This window comes from Gouania willdenowi, chromosome 11 (genome assembly GCF_900634775.1).
Source record: "Gouania willdenowi chromosome 11, fGouWil2.1, whole genome shotgun sequence".
In the NCBI taxonomy this organism is placed as follows: Eukaryota; Metazoa; Chordata; class Actinopteri; order Blenniiformes; family Gobiesocidae; genus Gouania; species Gouania willdenowi.
Window position 1 is genome coordinate 1,699,054 of NC_041054.1, and position 22,778 is coordinate 1,721,831.

At 39.7% G+C, this 22,778-nt stretch overlaps 1 protein-coding gene across 1 annotated transcript in view; it reads left to right on the forward strand.

The window, feature by feature from the left end:
* Positions 1 to 22,778, forward strand: part of macf1a (microtubule actin crosslinking factor 1a) — a 229,607-nt gene that overhangs the window by 202,902 nt on the left and 3,927 nt on the right. The window contains exons 79-105 of the mRNA XM_028461883.1: positions 1,077 to 1,303; positions 1,383 to 1,505; positions 1,576 to 1,677; positions 2,572 to 2,673; positions 2,782 to 2,955; positions 3,106 to 3,261; positions 3,511 to 3,708; positions 3,828 to 3,956; positions 5,268 to 5,450; positions 5,533 to 5,688; positions 6,592 to 6,798; positions 6,887 to 7,006; positions 7,097 to 7,266; positions 7,343 to 7,502; positions 8,115 to 8,309; positions 8,629 to 8,901; positions 10,046 to 10,234; positions 10,322 to 10,433; positions 10,754 to 10,902; positions 11,251 to 11,413; positions 11,497 to 11,651; positions 12,916 to 12,990; positions 14,964 to 14,981; positions 16,123 to 16,240; positions 17,936 to 17,998; positions 19,438 to 19,470; positions 22,294 to 22,511. Of these exons, the coding sequence (XP_028317684.1) occupies positions 1,077 to 1,303; positions 1,383 to 1,505; positions 1,576 to 1,677; positions 2,572 to 2,673; positions 2,782 to 2,955; positions 3,106 to 3,261; positions 3,511 to 3,708; positions 3,828 to 3,956; positions 5,268 to 5,450; positions 5,533 to 5,688; positions 6,592 to 6,798; positions 6,887 to 7,006; positions 7,097 to 7,266; positions 7,343 to 7,502; positions 8,115 to 8,309; positions 8,629 to 8,901; positions 10,046 to 10,234; positions 10,322 to 10,433; positions 10,754 to 10,902; positions 11,251 to 11,413; positions 11,497 to 11,651; positions 12,916 to 12,990; positions 14,964 to 14,981; positions 16,123 to 16,240; positions 17,936 to 17,998; positions 19,438 to 19,470; positions 22,294 to 22,511 (3,968 nt within the window). The remainder of the gene's footprint in view (positions 1 to 1,076; positions 1,304 to 1,382; positions 1,506 to 1,575; positions 1,678 to 2,571; positions 2,674 to 2,781; positions 2,956 to 3,105; positions 3,262 to 3,510; positions 3,709 to 3,827; positions 3,957 to 5,267; positions 5,451 to 5,532; positions 5,689 to 6,591; positions 6,799 to 6,886; positions 7,007 to 7,096; positions 7,267 to 7,342; positions 7,503 to 8,114; positions 8,310 to 8,628; positions 8,902 to 10,045; positions 10,235 to 10,321; positions 10,434 to 10,753; positions 10,903 to 11,250; positions 11,414 to 11,496; positions 11,652 to 12,915; positions 12,991 to 14,963; positions 14,982 to 16,122; positions 16,241 to 17,935; positions 17,999 to 19,437; positions 19,471 to 22,293; positions 22,512 to 22,778) is intronic.

Consider the following 22,778-nt stretch of genomic DNA (forward strand, 5'->3'; position numbering starts at 1 on the left):
AAAAAAAAAAGCAGCACACTCTCAATAACACAAACAAACATGGCAAACATGACAACAAAACTGTTCAAGTCAGACTAACAGACAAGGAACAAGAGGCCAAGATGTATAACAAAGACTTAAAAACAATCTGAAATCAGTGGTGACTCAATTTATTATACATTATAATAATCTATCCATGAAAAATCTCATAAAACTTCTTAAAATCCCTCAACCATTGAAACAATAAGAAACATCTCTTCCTAGAAATTCAAATTATTAAAAAAAGGCCTACAGAACATTAAATAATCATTAAATATACACTGCAATAAATAACTGTGACCTTAACTTCCTATAGGAAAAGTTTCTCTGAACTTTCATGGAAGTTTTATCATCCACGAGGATTTTCTCACTGACATTTTTTAATTAAATCCACCAATATTTGGTCTCTTTCAGTTTTTCTCTTCTCTCTGCTGCGTGTGATGATTTTGTTAAAATAAAGCGGTATCTTTGACGATACTGTCATGTATGGGTAAAAATACCATGATGACATTAAAATGGCTGTGAAGAGCATTAGCATTAGCTTTCAGAAACTCTCCAATATTGCAAATATTAGTGAAGTTAGTGTTTTAAATTAACATGTTCCCTGAGATGCATTCAGGAAGTAGAGAATACAGTGTTTAAGATTGTGTGTTGTGTTTTAATTTAAATATATATATATATATATCAATTACTAGATATTTCAGGCAACCTCATTATAATTCCAGGCAACCCCAGGGTTAATAAAACACTGCTTTAAGGCATATTTGTATTTGTGTCTTTATTATTCAATCAAAAAGAAATAATTTCAATCAAAGAAAAAAGTTTTTTTTTTGAAGTGAAAAAAGTTTTGAGCTCTTTTTTTGTGGATTTAATCATTTTAACACAACGTTAGTTTAGTTACAGTGGAAGTATAGAATACAGTGTTAAATAAAAAATATTTTAATATATAATTAAAAAAATTTAATTACTAAACATTCCAGGTGACCCCAAATGGGGCCACGTCCCCAAGGTTGAATAACATGCACTAAGGCGTCACCTGCTCTGATTCTCTCTTGCAGCCGTTCGCTCTCGCCTGCTGCGTCTGCGCTCCCTCTGGGATGAGATCCGTCAGCGAGCCGAGGAGAGAGAGGGGAAGCTCAACGACGTCCTGGATCTGGCCGGAAAGTTCTGGTCCGACATGGCGGCGCTACTGAGCACGCTCAGAGACTCTCAGGACATCGTGAAGGAGCTGGAGGACCCCGGGGTGGACCCGTCGCTCATCAAACAGCAGATCGAAGCTGCAGAGGTACCACAGTCATTTCATCATCGTTTTAGGTCTCGTGTCTGAAGTGTGACTCACTTTGACGTGATCGTGTGTAAACCAGGCCATCAAGGCTGAGACTGACGGGTTGAGGGAGGAGCTAGAGTTTGTCAGGACCCTCGGGGCTGACCTCATCTTCGCCTGTGGAGAAACGGAGAAACCTGAAGTGAAGAAGACCATAGACGAGGTGAGAAAAGCACAGCGTCAGTGCGTCTGTGATGAGCTGCTTCTGAGCGTCTGTTTCACGTGTTTATTAGATGAACGCTGCCTGGGATGGACTGGACCGAACGTGGAGGGAGAGGATGGAGAGGCTGGAGGAGGCCATGACGGCTTCTGTTCAGTACCAGGATGCTCTGCAGGTCTGTAGGAGCTTTAATTCAACATATTTACATCACAACAACAGACTATTTTATTAGAGTATGTGGTGTACGTGCTGATCTTTTATTCTACATCTGCATGTTGTGTTTGTAATTTACAAGTGATCATTGCGATCACTTGTTTTTGACTGTGAAGCACATTGTGTTGCCCCCGCATGAAATGTGCTTCATAAATAACGTTTTGATTTAGTGATGCACCAAAATTAAACCACAAAAACACTTTTCTCATGGAAAACAAAACGACCGAAACAGGATGTTGTAAAGACGCAAACGCTTGGAAACGAGCAAACTTGTCCGCAGACTCGCGGAGCGGCTGTATTTCAGTACACTTGAACATTAAAGTGTTGATAAGACCATATTTGAAGTTTTAGACAGGACATTACGCTGTCATTAGCATGAATAAGTTGTCATGAAGGGTGTCATTAAGTGTAGCTCACTAAGTTATGACACCTTTGGAGCTATGTTGACATTTTTTGGGTTCGGTGGAGGGATTTAGTAGCATTAGGGTAACGGAAGACACTTAATGACAGCCTTCATGACATCTTATTCATGCTAATGACGTGTCATGCCATAGTAATGACTGCATAATGTCAACCAAAGTGTCTTCTGAGATTAATATCAATTAATACAATTGCAATGTTTTAATTTTAGTGAGATTAGCATACATTCAGAGCTATAAACTTGTGATTCGCATAATAATTTATTTCGATTTTGGCCAAAAATTTTCATTTCGGTGCATCCCTAGTTTGATTTGATTTGATAATTCGACATCTTTGGAAGTGTGAGCTTTTCTTTTTATTATTTACTAAAAACCTTTTAATTTTAAAGCTTCTAAATCAACAATAGATTGACATGATCCCACTTCTATAATTACAGTCTATGTTTGACTACCTGGACAACGCTGTGATTAAACTGTGTGACATGTCTACTGTGGGAACCGACCTGGGGACTGTCAAACAGCAGATTGAAGAACTCAAGGTTAAGACTTCAATTACAATGTTTTTCACGTATTGCTCAATGTTTTGATCTTGTTTTCATTTCTTTCATTTAAGTAAATACTAATCTATTCTCTCTTTCCCTGAGCAGCAGTACAAGGTGGAGGTGTACCAGCAACAGATTGACATGGAGAGGCTCTGCCACCAGGGGGAGCTGCTGTTAAAGAAAGTGTCAGATCAAACGGACCGGGATATGATACAAGAACCGCTGATTGAACTCCGACACTTGTGGGAGAACCTGGGGGATAAGATCACCCAGAGACAGGTGAAAGAGCCACAGAGTAGCTAGCAAACACTCCCATTAGTTACTACTAGCGCTTTTTCGTTTTTCTCAATTTTTATTTTTTAATCAATCAGGGATACACGTGTTTCTGATGGTTTTTTCAAACCTCTTTGTATTTCTCATCGTTTGCAGCACAAGCTGGAGGCTGCTCTGCTGGCTCTGGGTCAGTTCCAACACGCCCTGTCTGAGCTGCAGGCCTGGCTTAGCCACACACACGCCACCCTGGACACGCAGCGCCCCGTCAGCTCCGACCCAAAGGCCATAGAAATAGAGCTGGCCAAACACCACGTAGGTTTACTCTCTACACACACACACACACACACAAACAACAGGGCCTGGTTTTTCAAAAGTAATCAGCTTGGATTCTGGATGAAGGATTGAGTCAAAAATTTTGAAAATTGGTTTTTCAAAAGAAAAAATTGATATAATTGCACGTAATCCTATCTTGATCCGGATCAAACCTTTGAAAAACCGAGCCATGGTATTATTTAACCCAATGTTCTGATCACGTCTTCTCCTTCCTTTGTGGTGCCGCAGGTTCTGCGTAACGACGTGCTCTCCCATCACGCCACGGTGGAGACGGTGAACGGCGCCGGCACTGAGCTGCTGGAGTCGTCTCCTGGAGATGAAGCGAGTCACCTCAGAGACCAGCTGGACCAGCTCAACCAGAGCTGGGAGAGTCTGCTGCTGAAAACCCAGGAGAGGCAGAAGCTGCTGGAGGCCGCTCTGCACCAGGTGTGTGAGACCTGTCGATCAAAAGAACATGAAAACACAGGATTTAGTGCATTTTAGGGGAAGATTTTGAGTGTAGTCACTTTAATCTGTCGCTGTGATGCTTTCATGGCTGTGTTCAGGCTGAAGGTTTCCATGGAGAGTTGGAGGAGTTCCTCCAGTGGCTGCGACGGACAGAGAGCCAGCTGTCGGCTGCCAAACCAACAGGAGGGTTGCCTGAAACAGCCAGAGAGCAGCTACAGCAGCACACGGTAGCTCATGTTGCAGCCACTGTTTCACTGACTCACCCTTAACCCTAACCCTAACTAATAGAGTTAGGAATGCTGTTTTTTTAATAATATTGTAAACTTTGACTTCATCATAAAAGTAGATGTAGACTGAGTGTGTTGCTGTTGCACTTGTGTGTTAACAACCCGAGAACACCATAATTAAAATTAGAAACACCATCAATATCGCCGGGTGATTTTTATCCAATATATTATACCCAATAAAAAGTAATCATAATCAAAATATATCAAAATATGACAATACATGACAAATTACAGTTGTTCTTTTATTTTCAACTGTCATGCTTAACAAACTGGAAAAAAAAATATTACCATGGGTGGAGTATAGAAATATTAATCAAAATTACTGAAAAATTAGGAATGTAAGAACAGGGGCGGTGTTTAGCTCAGTGGGTAGAGCACCCGCCCCATGTACAGAGGCTATAGTTCCTCACCTGCAGCGGGTCCAGGTTCGATTCCCGGCCTGGGACCCTTTCCTGCGTGTCATTCCCTGCTCTCTCTGACCCCCTTTCCTGTCAAGCAACTGTCATATAAAGGCCACTAGAGCCAAAAAAATCCTTTAAAAAAAAAAAAAAAAAAAAAAAAAAGGAATGTAAGAACAAAAAATTCTTAGAAGAAAATGAAAATGAAGCTGTAAACTTAGTCTTTGGTCGACCCATTTCTGGAACATTTGAGGCTTCCCTGGTGAAGGCATCGTCACCTAGACACACAAACAACTGCAGTAGAGAGCAACAAAAAATTACGTTTTTCCATTGGGTAAAAATGATCACTTGACTAAAATATTTACTGGAGCATTTTTAATTACTTTATGACGTTCTTATACATAAGTATAAATACGTATAAAGCGTAAGTGTTACCAGAGATCCTTGAGACTTTCCTAGTTAAATAAAAGGTTACAAAACAGAAAAGCAGGTGTAAGAAATGGAATTATCTTCAAGTCTAGCGTTCGATGAAATTAGCTCGTTCAATTTGATGAAAACCTACTTTTCGAATTAAAAATTGAGCCAAATTTTATCAGACCCAAAAGTCTGCAAGTCACCAAAAACAGGTTTGCGACCCATTTTTTCCCCCAGGCCTTTAGTTTAGTTCAGTTAGCTAAAAAAAACAATTGTGAAGTCCTTTTAAACTCTATCAGATATTTTTAGTTTTAGTTACAGTGTTATTTTACATTATGACAGCTGCTACATGGTGCCTATGAAACTTTAATGTCCTCCTTTGTGCAGCTGTTTCCTTCTCACCTGTCTCTTCAAATACGTGTGTTTTCTCATCCTGTAGGAGCTGCAAGATCAGCTGTCCCAGCGGGCCGACCAGTACCATCGCCTGCTGGACCAGGGAGAGTCAATGCTGCTGGCTCGTGGCGGAGAAGAAGCAGGACCCGGAGCCACGCAGACCCAGCAGAACCTCGCCATGCTGCAGAACAAGTGGGCGAGCCTCAACGGCAAGATGGACGACCGCAGGGTGAGAGATCGCTCTTTCTTTTAGTTTTAGAGAGATTTTCTCACTGGTTTCTTGTTAATCTTTGACTGCTTGGATTTCACAGGCCAAACTGGAGGAAGCCGTTTCCTTAGCGACAGGTTTTCAGACGTCTCTGCAGGACACGATCAACTGGTTAACGCAGGCGGAGCAAACCCTGAACATGGCACAGCCTCCCAGCCTCTTACTGGACACCGTCCTCTTCCAGATTGATGAGCACAAGGTACACGTCGTGTGTCACACCTGAAGGATTTAATTTGTATAAAACCCCTGATCCGGTCCACAAAACATTTTTCTGAGTAAATTTATCAAGAAGGATGTTCTCTGCTGCTTATAGTAAAACTTTAGAGACATCTGAGTCCTTTTAGGGGGTTATAGTATCCGTAGGACCATCATAATGTGACCCTAATACCAGAGGTGGTAAAACTACTAGTCTTCAGTACTCAAGTAAAAGTATAGATACTTGAATTAAAAAAAAAAGTAAAACAAATGTCCAGATCGCAAACCACTTTAACCTCGCTTTCAAGAAATTATAAAGGGAATTAAATTATTGTAATAACAACTAAATACATCTGTTAGGTTACAAATCATACAGACCTGGATGTGTTTCGTCAGATTTGATGGAGAGTTCTTGAATGCCAGACGCTCATGATTTTTTGGCTTGCAAAGAACGCACAGCATACGCCATGAGTCATTCTTAACGCCATCAACTTAGAAAATGTATTTTAAATATTGCCATGGGTGTCAGTCCACTTCTTGGCTCGCCAAAAACACACAAAACAACAACACATTACAGAATTGCTCCAAAGACACACAAACTGTTAAAAAAAAAAAATGACAGGAAAATACAGAAAACAACATAAATACAGAAAGTGACCCCGAAAACTCATTAATCGACAACACAAAAAATAACAAAAACACACAAAACATCAAAACCAGGAAAACAAAAGTGAAGACAAAACCATTTTTTTTCCTTGTATTAATGTTCTGATTGGTCATTATTCTAAATGTTGGCATGAATGTTGATCATGTGACCCTCGAAACAGATACAATCACATTTTTGTGGCCCCTGCTGTGATAGTTGCCCATTCCTGTCATAATCTAACATCTTCTTCCATTTGTCCAGGTGTTTGTGAACGAGGTGAACACCCACAGAGAGCAGGTCCTGGCTCTGGAGAAGTCCGGCTCTCAGCTCCGCTTCGCCAGCCTGAAGCAAGACGTGGTTCTCATCAAGAACCTGCTGCTGAGCGTCCAGGCCCGTTGGGACAAACTGGTCCAAAGGTCGCTGGACCGTGGACGACATCTGGATGAAGCGCGCAAACGAGCTAAACAGGTACATTATAACCAGGTTATTTACATTAATGGCTAATGAATCCAGCATGCTTTGTCGAGGGTAAAGTATTAAATGTGACTGTGTGCAGTTCCACGAGGCCTGGAGGAAGCTGACAGACTGGTTAGAAGAAGCTGAGCGGAGACTAGACTCAGAGCTGGAGATCTCAAACGAGCCAGACAAAATCAAAGTTCAACTGGCCAAGCACAAGGTAGGGACCGTAAACAGAAAGTCCTCCTCCTCTGGTGAATAAAACCAGTCTGTTTCAGCATTCCTTTGTTTTGCTTTTCCTCGTGTGCAGGAGTTTCAGAAAGCACTGGGATCCAAGCAGCCGGTGTACGACACCACGGTGCGCTCTGGGAAGGCCATGAGAGACAAAGCTCAGCTGCCTGCTGACACACAGAAACTGGATCATCTGGTAGGAGAAGTGCGTGACAAGTGGGACACGGTCTGTGGCAAGAGCGTGGAGAGGTAAACAGGACATGAGAGAAAAATGACAAACTTACCAAACAGTTGGATTAAAAAAAGTCTTTCCTGCTTTGTTTAGACAACACAAGCTGGAGGAGGCTCTGCTGTTCTCTGGTCAGTTTGCAGAAGCTCTCCAGGCTTTGGTGGACTGGCTGTACCGCGTTGAACCGCAGCTGGCCGAGGACCAGCCCGTGCACGGAGACCTGGATCTGGTGTCAAACCTCATGGACTCGCATAAGGTGGGAACACTGGCAGCCTAATAGTTCCCACATTATTATTATGTTTACATCCTTATCATATCGGATTATCAGTTTATAAAAATCCTCAACGACCGTGAATAATCCATATGGGTCGGGCTCTACTTTTCTAATGTTTTGGCTTTTCCAGAATTACATTTTTTCATTTGATGCTTCTTCAAATTACAGAAGACTGTAGAACACCTTTGTTTTTAATCCAATGGTTATCTTTTTTGGTCTGTTATTATTTTTATTTTTAGTCTCAATCTTTTTTTTGTCTGGATTTTTTGTTACTGATTTTGGGGACGCCTGCAAGACAAAAAAAATAAATTAAGACTAAAAACTAAAAAATATTAAGACAAAAAAATAAAATGTTTTAAAAAAACATAACCATATGATTTAAAAAAACGTTTTCTACAAATGTGATGTTGTTTTTTCCTATTTCTGAATTGTATTTATTAAATTTCAACATCCAAAAGAGAAATTAGTAGAAGGTTTTTTAAAAAAGAGTCTTAAAGCTTCTGTATTCTGAGCAATATGTTCCTGTATTATTGGTTGGTCATGTGACACACCTTTAAGGGGACGATAACCTCATTTGTTCTGCTGTGGTAACAGGCTTTCCAAAAAGAACTGGGGAAGAGAACCAGCAGCGTTCAGGCTCTGAAGCGCTCAGCTCGGGATCTGATGGAGACGGGCCGAGATGACACGGCGTGGGTCAAAGTTCAGCTCCAGGAGCTCAGCACCCGCTGGGACACGGTGTGCGCTCTGTCCGTCACTAAGCAGAGCCGCCTCCAGCAGGGCCTCAAACAGGTCACATCAACGTTTTTGCTCTTAACCCACATTTTAACCACATCTTGGGGGCAATTTGACCCCAGGGATATTTGCTTCAAGAAAATGATTTTGTTGATATGTTTTTGTGTCAGACACTTTTCAAATTTTTGACCATGATAATTTTATGCTTAATCAATTGTACCCATCAAATTAGGAAAAGTCATGAAATATGAAGCACAAAAACACAAAGTTAACTATTGTTTTTTGAATGATAAACATTGAATGGGGTTCAAATTGATCCCAAGGTTAAAAGGAGGGTTAAGTACTTTCTCACAATTTAAAACCTTCCTCCCATCAGGCGGAGGAGTTCCGTACGGCGGTTCAGGTGCTCCTGGAGTGGCTCTCGGAGGCGGAGCAGTCGCTGCGTTTCCGTGGCGTCCTCCCTGAGGAGGCGGAGACTCTGCAAGCTCTGCTGCACACACATCGAGACTTCCTGGGCACCGTGGAGGAGAAAAGGGCAGACGTGAACAAAGCTGCCGGAATGGGTGAGGGCATCCTGACCGTGTGCCACCCTGACTCCATCACCACCATCAAACACTGGATCACCATCATCAGAGCGCGCTTTGAAGAGGTGAGGAAGACTGGCAGGGTGGGAGGGGATGGATGACTCGTAAAAACTCCATATCTAAAAATTACTGCTTTGAAATGTAGTTATGTGGCAGTTTTTTAACGGTTCATATCAATCAGCTTTTAACTTGATTTTTCCATTTGTAATTTTTCTTAAATATTAAATCATGAATCATGTCTTTTTAACAAAGGCATGTATTTAGCTCAGAGCACAGACTTATTTGAAGAGAAATTTCTTTAAACGATCAAATATTTAGTGAAACAAACATGACCTAAGTTTCAGATGCAAAGTTACCTTCAACAATAAACAACTTCAAGTCATCAACTACTCAACATTATATTTCTATAGTAAATAAAACACAGACCAGGTTTATGTTGGTGTCCACAAAAATGATTTAGGGGAATTGTGTCATATCTCATTCTAGATCAGGATTTCAACCTTTGGGTTGTGACCCCATGTGGGGTCGTCTGAAATGTCTAGAATTAATAAAATATAAAATCAGAATTTTTGTATTTTTAATTTTTCACAATGTATTTTAATTTTTCATATTTTGCACACTTAAAAAAAACTACATAATTCAAGGATTTTTATTTGTCAATAACGTCCCCCATTTCCCTTAAAGAATAAACAGTGTAAAAGAATAATAGTATAAATGAATAAAAATAGAAATAAACACTAGTAATATGAATAGAAAATATACAAAAATAATACAAATATACAATGATATACAAAACAATAGTGACAATAATACCACAGTAATATATATAGAGTGCAGGAAGAGGCAGAAAGCTCAAAGCGCTTAAATACTTATTAGTCTTTTTCAAATTGAAACACCACATACGGTACATTCTCTACCAACTGTATTCTATACGTTCACTAAATCTAGTTTGAATAAAAAGCAGTATGAAAATATCTGAGCTGGTGCATATTGTCACTGGTAATTTTATATAATATAGATAGTCTCTGGGATCGCCAAAAATTTGTGATATAAAAATGGGGTCATGACAGGAAAAAGGTTGGAAACTGCTACTTTGATTGATTTAATGCTTAAAGATTATTGCACTGTATACACTAAACTTAAATACAAAATTCAGACATGAATGTACATGTTTTTAAATAACTAAATAAGTCTAATGTTGTTGCACAGGTGCTGACGTGGGCCAAACAGCACGAGCAGCGTCTGGAGACGGCGCTGACGGAGCTTCTGAACAACGCCAACCTGCTGGAGGAGCTGCTCTCCTGGCTCCAGTTCGCTGAGACCACGTTGGTCCAGAGGGACATGGAGCCACTCCCTCAGGAAATCCCACAACTGAAAACCCTCATCACGGAGCACCAGGTGGATTTACCGAGCTGTTTGCGAATCAGAGTGTTTGGACGGACTGTGTTTACACCATTCATCACTGTTGGTGTTTGTGCTCCACAGACGTTTATGGAGGAGATGACGAGGAAGCAACCGGATGTTGACAAAGTGACCAAAACATACAAACGGAAACCTGCGGAGCCTCCGAGCAGCCTGGCCGAGAGGAGAGGAGCGCGTATGTCATCTGTGTTTACACTAACTCAGACACTTATGGTCAACTAAAGGTTCTCCTCTGTAGACAAACAAGTTCACTTCCAGGAGGTAATTAGGCTGAGTCAGCAGAAGGTTTAATTTACAAGCCACTCCAAAGCAAACCAATGAAGCCATCTGTCTACCCACCAGCCCAAGGTCACATAAATTAGGAAAAAATAAGTTTTAGAGAAGATTTATATGTCAACAAAAACATGTGTTGCACCTAATGGATCTTTGGGAATGGGTGCTTCATCCGTGTTCTCCTCAGACCTTTTCTAAGTACTTTATCGTATGTATTCACAGGCAAACAGCACCAACAGCAGCAGGCGGCCATGCAGCTTTCTGGAGGAAACCCTCGACTCAACCAGCTCTGTGCCCGATGGCAGCAGGTGTGGCTTCTGGCTCTGGATCGCCAGCGCAAACTCAACGATGGGCTGGACAGACTAGAGGAGGTAGAAGCCTTCACGATTAAGTCATACCTCTAGAACCCCACAGAAAAAAGCCCATGTCCATAGTGTTTGATATCAGCAATTTCTAACTACAGATTTCTGTATTTAAGACACATGTATTGTCACAGCATCATATATTTCTAAAATTTCATATCATCTGTAACCACTAGCGGTCCTACTTCAATCTGAAAAAAAAAATGAGCCATGTTGGTCATGTAGAAGCTTTGAAAAATGTAATTTATTATGGGTATGTGATTTTCAAAGAAAAGGGGCTAGCGTTAACAAGTTTGTGGCCAACCCTGAAGTGCTGAGCTTTAATGGCCTTCTGTGCTATGTTGTTTCCATTCCCAGCTCAAGGAGTTTGCAAACTTTGACTTCGATGTTTGGCGAAAGAAGTACATGCGCTGGATGAACCACAAGAAGTCCCGTGTCATGGATTTCTTCAGACGCATTGACAAGGACCAAGATGGGAAGATCACACGACAGGAGTTTATTGACGGAATCTTGGCCTCTAGTATGTTAGATTGTTGAGTCATAATTAGGTTCTCATCATCAAGAGCTGAAATAACAAAGAAATGTTCTCTTTGCTTTGTGTAGAATTCCCAACCAGTAGACTGGAGATGACGGCTGTGGCCGACATCTTTGACAGAGATGGAGACGGATACATCGACTACTATGAGTTTGTTGCTGCTCTGCATCCAAACAAAGACGCCTACAGACCGACCACCGACGCTGATAAGATAGAGGACGAGGTGAGACAGAATAATGTGTAAATAATGAAGTTACACTGAGAGAAATGAGTGGTTGCACTGTAAAGTGCCCAAATATGGCAGCTGATCACATGTTCCAAATTAACTCTGGGATTCCCTATTTAAATCCAACACAATATTTAGTTTAGCTCTCACAATATTAAAAAGTCGCGGTCCACGTATATCGCAAGGGGGTGCCAGCATTGTTTTTCCCTTCAGATTCCATCATGCTGACGTTCTCTACCCTCCGTTGTTGATCTTCTATTAGACTAGATGCAGCAGAGGCATGATGCTGCCCCCACAGGTCAGCAAAGGAAGTGTTTGTGGACCATAAACGGTCTATGGTGTAGACTGTGGATTATTTTATACAGGGTGTTCATGGTGATGATGAATATATATTAGTTTCTTTATATAGTGTATTTCTAGCTTCGGACTGGCATCAATACGGAAGATTATTAGGGCCACTGGAAAAAAGAAGGCAAAAAAAAAAAATCAACACAAAAAAAGACCAAGACAAAAAACAAAGACACAGACAAAAAAGATTTGACTAAAAATAAAAAACCCAGACTAAAAAAAGATTAAGACTAAAAAAAGCAACACAAAAGATAACCCAGACAAAGAAATAGACAAAAAATTTAGGATAAAAAAACAGACAAAAAAAAGATTTAGACTTAAAATTGTTTTAAAAAATATTCAAAAAACAGACAAAAAAATCCAGACCAAAAAAAGACAACTATGTGATTTTTAACAAGTGTTTTTTTTCTCTTTCTAGTGGCTCTTTTTTTCTGTGCTTCTCGTCCTCTTTTGTACATTAATTATTAGTCTGGCAGTGGCACTTTAAGTTCTTGCACTTTATAAAGGAAATTTATTTTATTTTATTGTTTAATTTCTTCATAATTAGTTTGAAACTTGAAAAGCTCAGAGTTCGAAGTCAAATACATGAATTTTTCAAAAAATAAAATGTTTTTTTTTTTTGCACAAAGTTCTTTTTAAAACATTGTATTATATCAATCTCGTGAACCCAATAACGTGTATCGTATCATGAATTCTTACATACGGTCAAGATAACGTAACATAGGCTTTATTTTGGGGGGTTTTTTTTGCCACTTGTTCCAAAACAAACCGAGCAGTGCACTGGTGCATTTAGTTAGTGTGACCCTTTTAGCCGTCAACACATTCTTCAAGCTTGTTCCTCATTTCCTGCTGTGTTTCATAGAGATAATCCATTAGTCTGACTGGTATTGTTTATGGTGTGTTTTCTGTGCAGGTGACTCGACAGGTGGCCCAGTGTAAATGTGCCAAGAGGTTCCAGGTGGAGCAGATCGGAGAGAATAAATACCGGGTAAGTTCAGCTTAGTTTGTGCTTCTGGTTCACTGATAGACACTGTATTAGTGTTTTAGCATAAAAGATTCCAATGTTTATATTTTTAAGGAGTTGGGTCAAACTCAACTTTCTTTTCTAAACCTTTGACATTTTATCAAGCTTTAAATATTTATTGTGTACAGTTGCTTAGAATTACTTTTAAAAGTGGTTTGACCTAGTTGTGATGAAACATGTGAATTATTATAACTGCCTCCATCTGCATCCTTTAGCTTCCTCTAATTTCACAGCGCTCGCCTGTACATGACTGACTCATGGTAACACATCATGGTAACATCATGATGTGTTGGAAAAACCTTGTTCTCACATTTGTATTTTTGATCACAATTGTAACGTCTCACAGGACTCACGGATTGTCTTTGTTGTTCAATCCTCAAGTTGTAAATGTAACAGCACAGATGCACACAGAGCTGTCAGTTAATGTACTCAATAAGAACAATTTCAACCAAAGTAACTGAAACGGTCCCAATCTTTTGGTCCATACTTATTTTGTCTTTGCACTTTTCTAATCCGTGTAAAACTTTATCTGGAAAATATATTATTTTGCATTAAAGTGATTTTTATGTGGTTAATTACGCCACATGCTTATTATCAACAGCCTGTTAATTTTAAAGTGTGTATGACACCATTTTTCACATTGAAGCTAAATGCTTCACGCCATAAATAGTGCATTTTACAAAATCTTTGGTAACACTTTACTTATAGTTTTTTACATAGGGCTGACATTACACTGTCATTAGCATGAAGAAGGTTGTCATTAAGTGTTGTTTGCTATCGTTACGACACCTTTGGAGCTATGTTGGAATTTTTTGGGTTGGGGGAGGGATGTAGTGGGGATAGGGTAACAAACGACACTTAAGGACAGCCTTCATGACACCTTATTCATACTAATGACAGGTGTCATGTCATAATAATGACCTTATATATAAAACTTCAAGTAAAGTGTTACCAAAGACTTCTGTTATTGGTGTTTCCTTATTTAGGCCAATGGCTCCAAGCTACAACGTATTAGGGCCACATTAAAATGAAAAGAACTCTGAGCACTACGAGATTAAAGTCGTAATATTTTGAGAATAGAGCCGTAATTTTATGAAACGCAACCTAACTCCGATAGCCCTGAAGTTGACCACTTTCAGCCGCTTCCACCTCCAAAATAAGAGGCTTTTTGTCACTCTGGTTCTTTGGTGTGGTGATGATGTGCCAAAAGGATCAGTATCCTGTTTGTATTTCAATTATATTATGACTTTAAACTTTAAGATGTGACTTTGCAACTTTAATCTCGTAGTGCCCAGATTTTTATTTTATTTTAATGTGGCCTTAATACGTTGTCGTACCAAGCCATCAGTACGTGAGTCACAGAATTTGTCACCTATCTACAACGGTATTCCTAGACAGATGTTGTTTATGGAATAATATGGTGTGAAAAACATAAGATGTCAAAAATGATGTCAAACACTTAAGTGTCATTTCCAGCTCTTATTTTGTATTTGCTTTCAAAGTTATTGATTTGAACGCTTTACCTGCAGCCCGTGTGTACCTGTGCAGCATTTCACAGCTGGAATGAATTAAAACTGACTGTCAGATTTTAACAGCGTAACTGGGTCTTCCATCACTCTCACTACTACCATCTCTCACTTGTGTCCACACCATCGTTTTCTGCTGGGAAGTCACACAGGACGGCTGTTTGTTAGAAAACACTTTTTTTTCTTCCTCATCCTCTGTTTTCCTCACCACCACCACCATCATCATCCTCACCAGCAGCAGCTGTAACTTTTACTCCCACCGCTCCACTTCTGCTTCCAGCACTAACCAGCTGCAGACGATGAGAGGCAGATAACGATGTTGAAGTTGAAATAATGTCCAGTTGTTCATTCTCGCTCTGTTTCTTTCTTCTTTTGTGTTTCTCTGCTTCGTGCCTTCTGGATTTATTGTAGTTCTTCCTCGGAAACCAGGTAAAGTAACTGTGATGATGTGAATGAATGAATATTGTGAAATCTGCATCCACGTTGCCTAGTAAGAGGAAGCGCCCACACCTCCTGCCTTTGGGAAAACTCTTAATGCAATTATGAAGATATGTCAATACGGAAACATATTGCATTCACTTGAAGAAAATAAAAAATAAAAATTCTGAATAATTTATTCTATTGGTTTGTTTTTTGGGCTACTTTTTTCACTTTTTTGGACACATTTTTTATTTATTTTTTTCTGACATTTTTTTTTTCCTTTTGTTTTTCAGACTCATTTCGTTTTTTTTAAACCAAGTTAAAAGTTATTTTTTATCAAACAAGCCATCCATGTTTGCTCTCAATAAAGTAATAAATGCATCTGTTGTTTCAAATGCCCTCTAAGCTCAGAAAATAATTTTCCGAAAGACATGGAAAAAAATTAGTACGAAAAAATAGTCAGAAGAACAGAAAACTAAAAAAATTACTCCAAAAAACAGATTAAAAAACAAAATTCCAAAAAGCCTGAAAAAAAAAAACCAAAAAAATAATAATTCTGAAATGCAATACGCTTCCATATGTTAATGCTGGAGACAAGCAATAATACACAATCCTTCTTTTTGTGCAAAAGTTGCAATAATTTCATTAAAGATTGATTGAAAAAGGCAGAGGAGGAGAAGCTCTTCTTTGTGCTGATGCAACGTGCAGCAGTTTCAGTGCGTGCCTGCGTTTCTTCTGTTGACTTTTTTTGTTTGGTGCAACGTGATGCAGCTACAATGAAATGCCTGAGGTTGTAATTAGTGGTAAACGGTGGAGCTGAAAGGGCCAATCAAGCTGTTTGAAGGGAGATGGATTGTTTCTCTGCTGGTATGGCTTGGAGATGATCTGGATCTGCTTTGCTGGGTTTTTCAAACACAATTTGAAGATTTCTAATGACTTTACAGACCTAATTGAGACATCTAATGCTTAGATCTAAGTGACTTTGTGAACTGGGCTGGGGAAATGCCTTTGGTTTTGCATGGTGTTCGTCTGCATGAAGTAGAAGAGATCATGTGATGGGGCGATGGGTGACGAGTAGTTGTTGTTCCTTGTCTGATTGGTCTCTCCTTCCTTCTTCTCTGCTCCTCCTTTGACCTTTGACCTTCCACAGTTCGGCGACTCTCAGCAGTTGCGTCTGGTGAGGATCCTGCGCAGCACGGTGATGGTGAGAGTTGGAGGAGGTTGGATGGCTCTCGACGAGTTCCTCGTCAAGAACGACCCGTGCAGAGGTAAGCTGAGCTCACCCACACATGACGACACTTTCTGTTTGCTAAACACGCTGACACCCCCACATATGGACACCATTACAGTCAGTCTGCCATTAGTACGAGTTGGTTTCACTGTGTATTTTATTATTGCTGACTGAAAACAGCCATTTCAAAAACATGGCCTGAATAAGGAAACCTGAAATGACAAACTGTTACACACTAGTAGTGTATGTTGTCAGAGATCATCAGTTGTTTTGTGTAAGTCTGTCCAAAAATGTGTTATTGCAAATATTCCTGCTGTTATAGATCCTTCCAGAGAGTTTAGGAAGCAGAAATAGACAAACATGATCTCACCGTTATGTTTGTAAGTGAGACTGGGGACTATAACATGGTCAGGTATCACATCTTTAAAGCAGTGGTTCTCAACCTTTTCAACCCGCGACCCCCAAAATAAAGTTGTTTAAGTTGGCAAATAATGACAAATCGTGAATGTGGTTAAATTGGTAAAAATAAGCATGAAATATGGTGAAAAGAGGTTAAAAGTGACAATAATAAGTGCAAAAAATGTGCAGAAAAGGCATTGAAATGTGATGATGAAGTGGCAGAAATTGAAGTAATGTAGCAAAAATGTGTCAAGAAAAAGTTATGAAAATCGGTTAAAATATGGCAAATTTGGTGTAGTTGCAGAAAAAGTGTAAAATTTGTAAAATGGGCTCAAATTGTTTAGAAAAATTTCTTAGTTTCTTAAAGGCATCATGCAACCCCCTCCCAAATGGGTCGTGACCCTAAGGTTGAGAACCCCTGCTTTAGAGGTTATCTTAAAGCCTTAAATCCATTTGTTACAATCAACATAAAACAACGTAAAAATGTCTAGAAGCATTTCATTAAAGCAAATCAAACAAGATCTAACAATGTGAGCTAATGCTAAGTTCCATGTAACTCGCAAGTTGCAATTTTCTGACCTCTTACTTAAAAAAGTGACTTTGAACGCCACCTGAAGTCGGAGCTCCTACTCGGTAAAGTCGAGGAAAAAAAATCTATTATCGCATTAGTCAGCCATGTTTGAGATATTTCCACGAGATGCTGCTGAAGTTTGTAGAACTTCCAAGTCCTGAGTTACCTGTAACGCAGCATTACTTGCTTCTCGATTAGCTACGTTCTGTTCCACGTCACAAATTACGAGGTCATGAGTCAGGAGTCATCTGCTTTGCTCACACACACACACACACACACACACACCACAAGGAGTTTAGGTTGTAAATATTGACACAAGTTTAATAGTGTGTGTGTACCCGTTGTAACAATATTAAGGGTGTGTACATCCTGATCAGATTACCATTTAGTCACATGACTACACACATTTACTCGTCATTCAATTTAGAGACTTTAGCGAACCTTCACTTAGGAAGTCCCATTGTTTGTATCACATCTGTCACATCTGTCTGTCAGCAGGAGAAGCAGCAATGAGCTGCAAACACTGACTCTTCTCTCCAGTGATGATGATGATGTTGTTGATTCTTCATCCTGGTGTTTTCTAATCTCAGCTCAGAGGAGTTCTTCACCTCTCTGTGTTTCTATCTCTGTACACATTAGTCCTCACACACTGTCCTTTCTTCATCCTTTCTTTGGTACAGCGGTAGTTTCTGCATGATGCATGACCCTCAGCTCTCTCCTCCTTCCCTCTCTTCTCTCTTTTTTTTTGTTCTCTTTCCTCAGTGCAACATCAAGGACTTAAGATTCTTCGCTCCGATTCCAGTAGTTCCATCTCATCTCGTATAGGTTGGACGACTCCTGTATCATTTAAGTTTTTCCCCCCAATCTGCTCATTTTAATGTATCACTGTCCTTTTAGCTTCTTCATATTATTGTTCCTCAGTTGTTGTTCTTTGGTTGGGCTTCGTCACTGTGCGTTGATGATCTTTGTTGTGCTTCTTTTCCCTTCACCGCTCCTCGTGTCTGCTGACACTCATGCAAGTGGTGAAAATGTCAGAGCTGCTTTTTTAACACATTTCAGGTTATCCAAACCATGGCCCTGATTTATCAACCTTGCGTGGAAACAGCACATTTGGTTGTACGACAGGACCAACGTGTGATTAATTTTGACCAATCCCAGCGGACAGATGATAGGGTGTTGATAAATCTTTAACATGTGCCACCATCCCGTTTCTGAGGCCCCACCCCTCTGAGATCAAACAACAAAAGAAACTTTTCCAAAATGAAAATCAGCATTCTCAGATCTGCTGTGGAGCAAAAACAAAGATGTGCTTTCTGAACGTGACAAAACTGAAATTAAAGAAGCTCAATTAAACATTCTATGGAAGAGGATCAGCTACGGTGCTAAGCAGGTGATGTCTGCCCCCCTGTGTGCGCTAAGAAATAATTCCCAACAGAGATCCTGGAGACACACACGAATGTATGATGTTTACATCGACGCTTTAGACAATAAATATGACATTAAGAGAAATTAAGGATCAAAATAATTTTTTAAAAAAAACCTTAAAAAGTGTTGTCCCTTGTTTGTGTTTATTATGCCGAATTCAACCAATTTCACCTAGAATTTCTCACAATATCAATTACTGCAGCGCATTTGTAAAAGTTTAAGGAACTATTTACATTTAAAAGCATGAATGAGGTCCTGTTTACTCCGTATAGCCTCCAGTGATGTCACGTATGGAGAAAATATGACCTTTATTAGTGGGGTTATACGGTATTCCGTGAAAGGAAAACTAAAAAAGTGGTTTAAGTATTAATGTGGGCTTTTTTTTTTAATTTTGTTTAATTTGTTTTAATAATCTGTTTAGATCGGTTCTGTTGTATGTGTGTCTGCTTATCCTTAAATGACAGCTAAGGCTTGTTTAATTACTTTATTTTCAGTGACAGTCACATTTTGTTGTCGTACCACAAATCCACACACTCAGATTATTGTACACAAGCTCAGAGCTCACGTGAGATCTGACTGTAGCGTACGCTCACGTCAATTATGATAAATACCGAAGCTTGCGTGAATTTTGTCGAACACACATCGTTCAGACGGTTGATAAACAAGGGCCCATGCGTCTAACCAGCTGTCTGAATAATGCCCACTCTATCAGATGTGTTTGTTTTGTGTTGTGTGTTACAGGATGACCCCAGGAAGTGTTTATTATTTCTCTGTGACTTTTATTTAATCATCCCTCCTCCGGCATGCAGTTATTTCACGTTGTCTCTTGTGTCCTTTAGTGGCAGTCACTCCTGGCTATTTCTGCTGCCGAGGTATCTACTCTTCCTCTCTGTCTCTGCCTCTCCATCACTCCACGTGTGCGCCCAGCTGTCCGTGTTCATCTCTAACCACAGCGTGTCTATATGCGTATACGTCACGTGTCTGTATAACTGTGGTCAGACGTGCGTGCCTGGGCATCCATGTCAGTCATGTCTGTGTGCCCTCCTCCGTTCACCACATGCTTTTCTCACTCACTCACAAGGACTTGGCCAGACCCGGGTTTATTCTTTTATCTCCTTTACTTGATGCTTATTTCTATTTTAAAAAACAATCAATTTGAATAAATTGGAGAGAAAAGTCAAAGCTAAAACTGGTAGGTATGTAAGAAGAATGTTCCCTTTAAAGGGTACCTGTAGTGAAATTGTAAATAACAAAACATGTGTTTAATGTATTACCAATAAACAAAATATGTGCGCCATAAAAAAAAAGGACTTTTTAGAACAATTTTATACCTTCAGGCATAAACTATGGATAGCCGCCATTTTGGACAGGATATGCCGTACCTCGATCAGCATGGCCTGTCGCTTTATAGAAATGGTGCATTGTGGGAGGTAGACGTAATGTCTATTTAGATTGTAAAAAGTGTAGTTTTTTTGGCTAATTCTGACTTAGTGTCGTTCTATGGCTCAGAGATGCAAAAGAAATGTTTCTGCTGGGTTTTTCTCTTGTTGCAACCATTGGCTTTACACCCCACCATTGTTCAGAAACTGTAGATCAACGGAACACTTTTGCCTAGCAAACAGCTGACAGGAATCAACGAAAGGGCTTCATATCGTGACCAAAATGGCGACTCTCCGTAGTTTATGTCCCAAGGTATAAAATCCTTCCAAAAAGATTTTTCAGAAAAAGTTGCACATATTTTGTTTATTGTTAATACATTAAACACATTTTTTTACAGGTACCCTTTAAAGTTGTTGTAAAAGAAAGGAAGGGTTTGTAAGACCTGGGCGTGGCCAGCCTGGGTTTTTTTCTAGTGATGCTAACCCAGCTTTTCTAACTGTGGCGGCTGGTGTGTGGGGACATGATTACAGGGTGCACCTTGCTGCCTGGCTTTGAGGGGGGACATAATTACGGAGTGCACTGGTTTAGTCGAGTGGCCTTGCTGTTGATGGATGGCGATGCGTTGCGAGCTGCAGCATTCCTCTTTTCCCTCTTTCTCTTTCATCCTCTTGTTCTTTCCAACAACTCCTGAGTTTTAATCTTCTTTTCTTTCTCTGATTTCTACTCTTTTCTGTCTTTTCACTCAATTCGTGGCTGGCTTCTTCAGGCTTGTCGTTGTTTGCTGACGCTGCTGCACCAGAATGCTGCTCAGTGTCTTTTTAAAGTTGGAAGAAAGCCTGAATCAATGCAGGCTTTTCTCCTAAATAAGCACAAACTTGGCATGACCCCCACAAGTACGTGTTTATATACACATTATGTGATGCTCCTGCGCAGCTTACATTAGAAATGATGGATGTTTTTGACGCTTTGCTCATCGCTCTCAGATTTTGAGAAATGAAAATATGATGAAAGTGCCACACAGTAAAACTGTGTTCTCCTCACTGAAAACCTGCAGAAAGTCCCCTAATTATAAATATATTAAATCAACAAAGTGTTCGAGTGTTGAAATTGGATTTGTTTCTTTTTCTTAAAACACAAAACAAAAAAACAACCCTCAAATTCACTGCGAATTATACGCTACATTGTGAATACATATTTATCTGTGCAAAAACAATTTACTAGTTTTTATGAACACAAGCCAGGCTTGATGTTTGATGTATAAAACACATTTAATTTAACTCAAAAGTAGCAATTTTTTTTTTGTTTTAATGCATATTGCTAGATTTCAGGTTTGTCACAGACAAATAAATAAATAAAACTATAAGCTGATCTACACTGAATCAATTAAATGTCATTAGATTGTTGCTGATTAAAATGCTAAACAAGCCCAAATGTTCTGTGTTCTACACATATGTAGTTAACAATTATTAAAATATGTTTCATATCAAGCTTTCCCACATCTTACCATTTTAAAAATCAGTTTTAGGGGTATACTGACACAAAAAAGGCTCAGACGTTCACACCATAAATATTATTATATATTAGGAAGCCTAACAAGGTAATCAATAGATAGGAAAAAAATTAGATGATTGTTTTTAGTGTATTTTAAGCTGATTTAGGACCCGTTATCATAAGAGATGCTAACAGAAAGCTAACACAAGACGAATGTTAACTTTTATTAGGTTAATAATTTCAGGCACGGTAATTGCAATTAATTGTTATTGAAATTTTGTAATTGACTTTCTGAGGATACAAAAAATAATTGATTTGATTGTAATTGGAAAAAATGCTGGTTACTGTAATTATAATTGAGTTGTAATTGAACATGGATAATTGAAAATGTAGTTGTAATTGACCCCAAATCAGCTTATTAATGTGTTTTTATATTTATTGTACATGTGGACAAATGTTCCACTGACACATGACATTAAAATATGAAACATAAGGCGAACAAACCTGATAGTAATTTGACATTATTTATCCATGTTATTGCTAATGATTAAATTAAATACTTGGTAATCCACACTTGATAATGATTCTATAAAACCTAAAATGGATGTAGACAATCTGCAGGTTTCCTCCCTCCACTAACTGAACACGTCCTCACTCGCCTGTTCCCTAGAAATAACCAAACTAAGGTGCACTTAAGGTCCCTCAAACCCCTGAAACACTTGGTCTGACGATTGTCCCCACTCACTCTGCTCGTTGCCTCTACCGCCCCCTGCTGGAGGAGTCTCAGAACAACGCCTCACCCTTCTGTCTGTGTGTACCTGTAGCTCGAGGGCGAACCAACCTGGAGTTGAGGGAGAAGTTCATCCTGCCTGAGGGAGCTCCTCAGGGCCTGGTCGCCTTCCGCTCCCGAGGTCGTCGCTCCAAGCCGGGCTCCAGGAACGCCTCGCCCACCCGCTCCTCGTCATCGGCCTCCCACAGCGGTGCCTCCCTTCCGTCTGCTCCCTCCGCACCTGCAACACCAACCACCTCAGCATCAACCAGGGTGAGGAGCACATCAGACACTTTCAGATTAGAATCAAACAGGAGGAATAGAGATTTACTAAAGGAAACAAGGGTAGGTTTTAGGGTGTAACAATTCCTTTTAGCAACGATTCATTGTTGCCAATTAGATTCAAGGATGTTATTAGTTAATTTAGAACATTACGATCCAAAGCGATGCAGTCATTTTTTAGCCAAAATAATAATGTAACCAGTGTGAGTGAAATAAATCCCTGGATAATGTAGCGTAGACAGTGCAGGTGAGATTTCA